General features: G+C 41.0%; 1 protein-coding gene across 2 annotated transcripts in view; it reads right to left on the bottom strand.

Annotated features, from left to right (window-relative positions):
* Window positions 1-1,465: 1,465 nt before the first annotated feature.
* LOC107723067 (gamma-taxilin-like) overlaps window positions 1,466-3,516 on the bottom strand; it is a 14,291-nt gene continuing 12,240 nt past the window's right edge. The window contains exons 9-11 of one of the 2 annotated variants that reach the window (XM_016531570.1): window positions 2,572-2,719; window positions 2,241-2,338; window positions 1,466-1,876 (exon numbers count right to left, since the gene is read on the bottom strand). In XM_016531570.1, coding sequence (XP_016387056.1) covers window positions 1,817-1,876; window positions 2,241-2,338; window positions 2,572-2,719 — 306 coding nt within the window. In that variant the 3' untranslated portion in view covers window positions 1,466-1,816. The other variant, XM_016531571.1, reaches the window with a different exon arrangement.

Consider the following 3,516-nt stretch of genomic DNA (forward strand, 5'->3'; position numbering starts at 1 on the left):
AAAAATAAAAAATAAATAAATATATATATATATATATATACATTTTCGGTTGCTGAAATTTCGGTGCATCACTACTTTTTGTATCTGGACATGTGAAGACGCAGTGAAACGAGGTGACCGTAAGGAAAATTCTACAAAATGTTTTATTGAAAAGCAAGACAGAACTACAAGAGCGTTGTACAATCTCAGAGGGGTCACAGACTGAGCTGGGGGAGAAAGAAAAGGTCTCGAGCATCTTTCACAGTACGTCTTACCTGAAGAGGTAGATTTCTTGCATAACCTGAGAAACTGGGGCGTTGCCAAAAAAATAAAAAATCTTAACCCCAATTACAGATGTATTTGTCAAAATAAATGCTCACAAACTTTTAACTTCTGCAGAGGTCATAAAATATTGAGCCCGGTCTCATGAAAATGCGTATAAATAGTACGCCAAATAAAAACGAAAACTCGTGGTATTGATTTGTTTTTTGTCCTTACTATGAAAGTCAATGGGGTCCAATGTTGTTTTGAACCCCACTGGCTTTCATATAGACAGTAGAAATAGTTGTTCTTTTGTGCTCCACAGAAGAAAAAAGACACAGGTTTGGACCGACATGAGGGTGACAAGTTATGATATTTTTGGGTGAAACGCCATAAAAAAAAAAACCAACAACAACCCCACACACAAACAAATCCAATTAAAACAACGGCTGTCATCAGGACTAATTAACAGCAGCATCAGGACAATAAAACAAATCAAACAAAGGTGATCTCACCCTTTCAGCAAACAATATGTCCTTATTCAAAATATACTACAGATAATTTTTTAGTAAATTAAGAAATATGTTAAAATCAATAAAAAGAGGGTTTTTTGAAATTGACGTCATAGTCAATTATAGGATTTTGGTAAAAAGCAGATTGATTTTACAGTTTGATCAGGTTCAGTTACGCAATCCAACGGTTGGACTGGCTTGAGGTGGCTTGGAAACCCCGATCCAACAAAAACAACTACCCTGTCTCTTAAATAAAAAGGGGTTGCGAAGTTGATATGAAATTTGAACGAAATATAAATGCATGTGGCATTTTGCCGGCATTAATGGGAGTTTTTTTTCTGCTGGTAAAGATGCTTTCTCTTCGTCTGTCACACAACAAAAAAGTCCCTCCAGTAGAAAGTTCTGAAACTTCAGCGGTGTGAGACTGTTCGACCCTGTCTTAGTATTTCACAGAACTGTCGGAGATGTAGCAGCCTTTTTCAAAGTCAAACTAGCCCTTAATCAGATTCCCATTTGAAAACCAGTCACAGGCAGGCTTCCTTTAAAGTCCATTTAAATCGAAGCAACAGAAGCATGACTTGCCATGGACCCCATGTATCTTCTCTGTTATTAATGCCCTGTTTCTCGAGTCTCAAGGTTATCTGGTCACCTAGAGCTGGACTGGCTTGTTGACTATTTACGGTTATTTTAAAATAGCAATATTAAACTTTATATGCATCCAAAATGATTTATTCAGATTCTAGAGGTCAGAGCGAAGAGCTACATTTTATTAAAGAGAAACGAAAAACGTGCAAGCACAGCACAGCTGAGCAGAGAATCGGGGGAGAAAAAAGAAAAACATATGAAACAAAGCTGCATGGAGGCCGTCTGGGACCACATGACCATTTCCTACGAAAATACAATGATAGAAAACAGGGAGTAAAAAGTGCTTTCCACCAACGTATAGAGCAGTTAGCGTCTTCACTAATGTCCTGCTTTTCCTCACTAATTTTTATGATAATTGTTAGACAAAAATATATACCTCCACAAAAAAAAAGAAAAGAAAGGCCACTAGAAGGCCAGGCTCAGTCGCCAGTGAGTTGTCTGGATGTTGTGGTGCCTGCTTCCTCAGGCTGAAGCCCGAGTTTCTCTGTTTCAAAAGAGAAACGAAAAACGTGCAAGCACAGCACAGCTGAGCAGAGAATCGGGGGAGAAAAAAGAAAAACATACGAAACAAAGCTGCATGGAGGCCGTCTGGGACCACATGACCATTTCCTACGAAAATACAATGATAGAAAACGGAGTAAAAAGTGCTTTCCACCAACGTATAGAGCAGTTAGCGTCTTCACTAATGTCCTGCTTTTCCTCACTAATTTTTATGGTAATTGTTAGACAAAAATATATACCTCCACAAAAAAAAAGAAAAGAAAGGCCACTAGAAGGCCAGGCTCAGTCGCCAGTGAGTTGTCTGGATGTTGTGGTGCCTGCTTCCTCAGGCTGAAGCCCGAGTTTCTCTGTTTCAAGCTCCAAACCCTCCATCTCTCCCTCCACCTCTCTCTCCATCTCTGGGTTGAGCCCCTGCGGCTGAGGGTCAGGAGGACCCGTACCTTCTTCCTCAGGATCTTTCGCTGGGCCCTGAAGGTCGTGGAGTTTCTGGTTCAGGTCATTGCGTTCTCTCTGCAGGGCCCTGCAAAGCTTCTCCAGTCGCTCCAGTTTCCCTTGGAGGGCCTTGTAATTCTTGTCTCGCACCGTTTTCTTAGAGACAAACAAAAAGAGCAACTTGAAAACGGATTCAGAAATATTCAAAAGTTTGAGGTCAGTATGAATTTTTTTTTTGTACCTTCTTCCTCAGGATCTTTCGCTGGGCCCTGAAGGTCGTGGAGTTTCTGGTTCAGGTCATTGCGTTCTCTCTGCAGGGCCCTGCAAAGCTTCTCCAGTCGCTCCAGTTTCCCTTGGAGGGCCTTGTAATTCTTGTCTCGCACCGTTTTCTTAAGAGACAAACAAAAAGAGCAACTTGAAAACGGATTCAGAAATATTCAAAAGTTTGAGTCAGTATGAATTTTTTTTTTTCCTGTTTTTAAATTGATCAAAAGTGACTAGGGTTGGGTATCAAAAATCGATTCCAATTCCAGAATCCGGATACTTTTTGTAAAATTAAAATTTCGATTCCGCCTATCGATTCCTTTTCTTTTTTTCCATCTGTGAGGACCCGACTCTGCAGTCTGCCAGGACCTTCCTCGCTATTCTAAGCGCTCCAGTGTTTGGCTACACTTGCGATCAGCAAGTAACTGCTAGGTATAATATTTGTGATAAGCTAACATGTTGCAAGAGAGGTGTCACCAACAACATGACAAAACACTTTAATTAAAGGGGTCCTATTATGCTCTTTTACAAAGTCTTGATTTTGTTTTGGGGGTGTACTAGAACAGGCTCTCATACTACTTTGTTCGAAAAACACATTATTTTTCACATATTCTACATTATTACAATACCTTTCTCCCCAGTCTGGCATGAACGGCTCGAATAGTTCCTGTATCAAATGAAAGCCCGCCTTCTGAAATACGAAATGTGCTGTGATTGGTTAGCTGGGCCAGTGTGTGCTGTGATTGGTTAGCTGGGCCAGTGTGTGTTGTGATTGGCAGCACTCTGCGCCTGGTCGGGAAATGTCATGCCCCTTCCGGATGATTCTAAGTTCTTCTGCCTTGGGGAAAGCTAGCGTGTCTCCGACATAGTGATAACACTCGTTGCACTCGTTGCTGCAGCTCAACCAGGTCTCATCCCATTC

This window comes from Sinocyclocheilus rhinocerous, unplaced genomic scaffold, assembly GCF_001515625.1.
Source record: "Sinocyclocheilus rhinocerous isolate Xijiao unplaced genomic scaffold, SAMN03320098_v1.1 scaffold2469, whole genome shotgun sequence".
NCBI lineage: Eukaryota > Metazoa > Chordata > Actinopteri > Cypriniformes > Cyprinidae > Sinocyclocheilus > Sinocyclocheilus rhinocerous.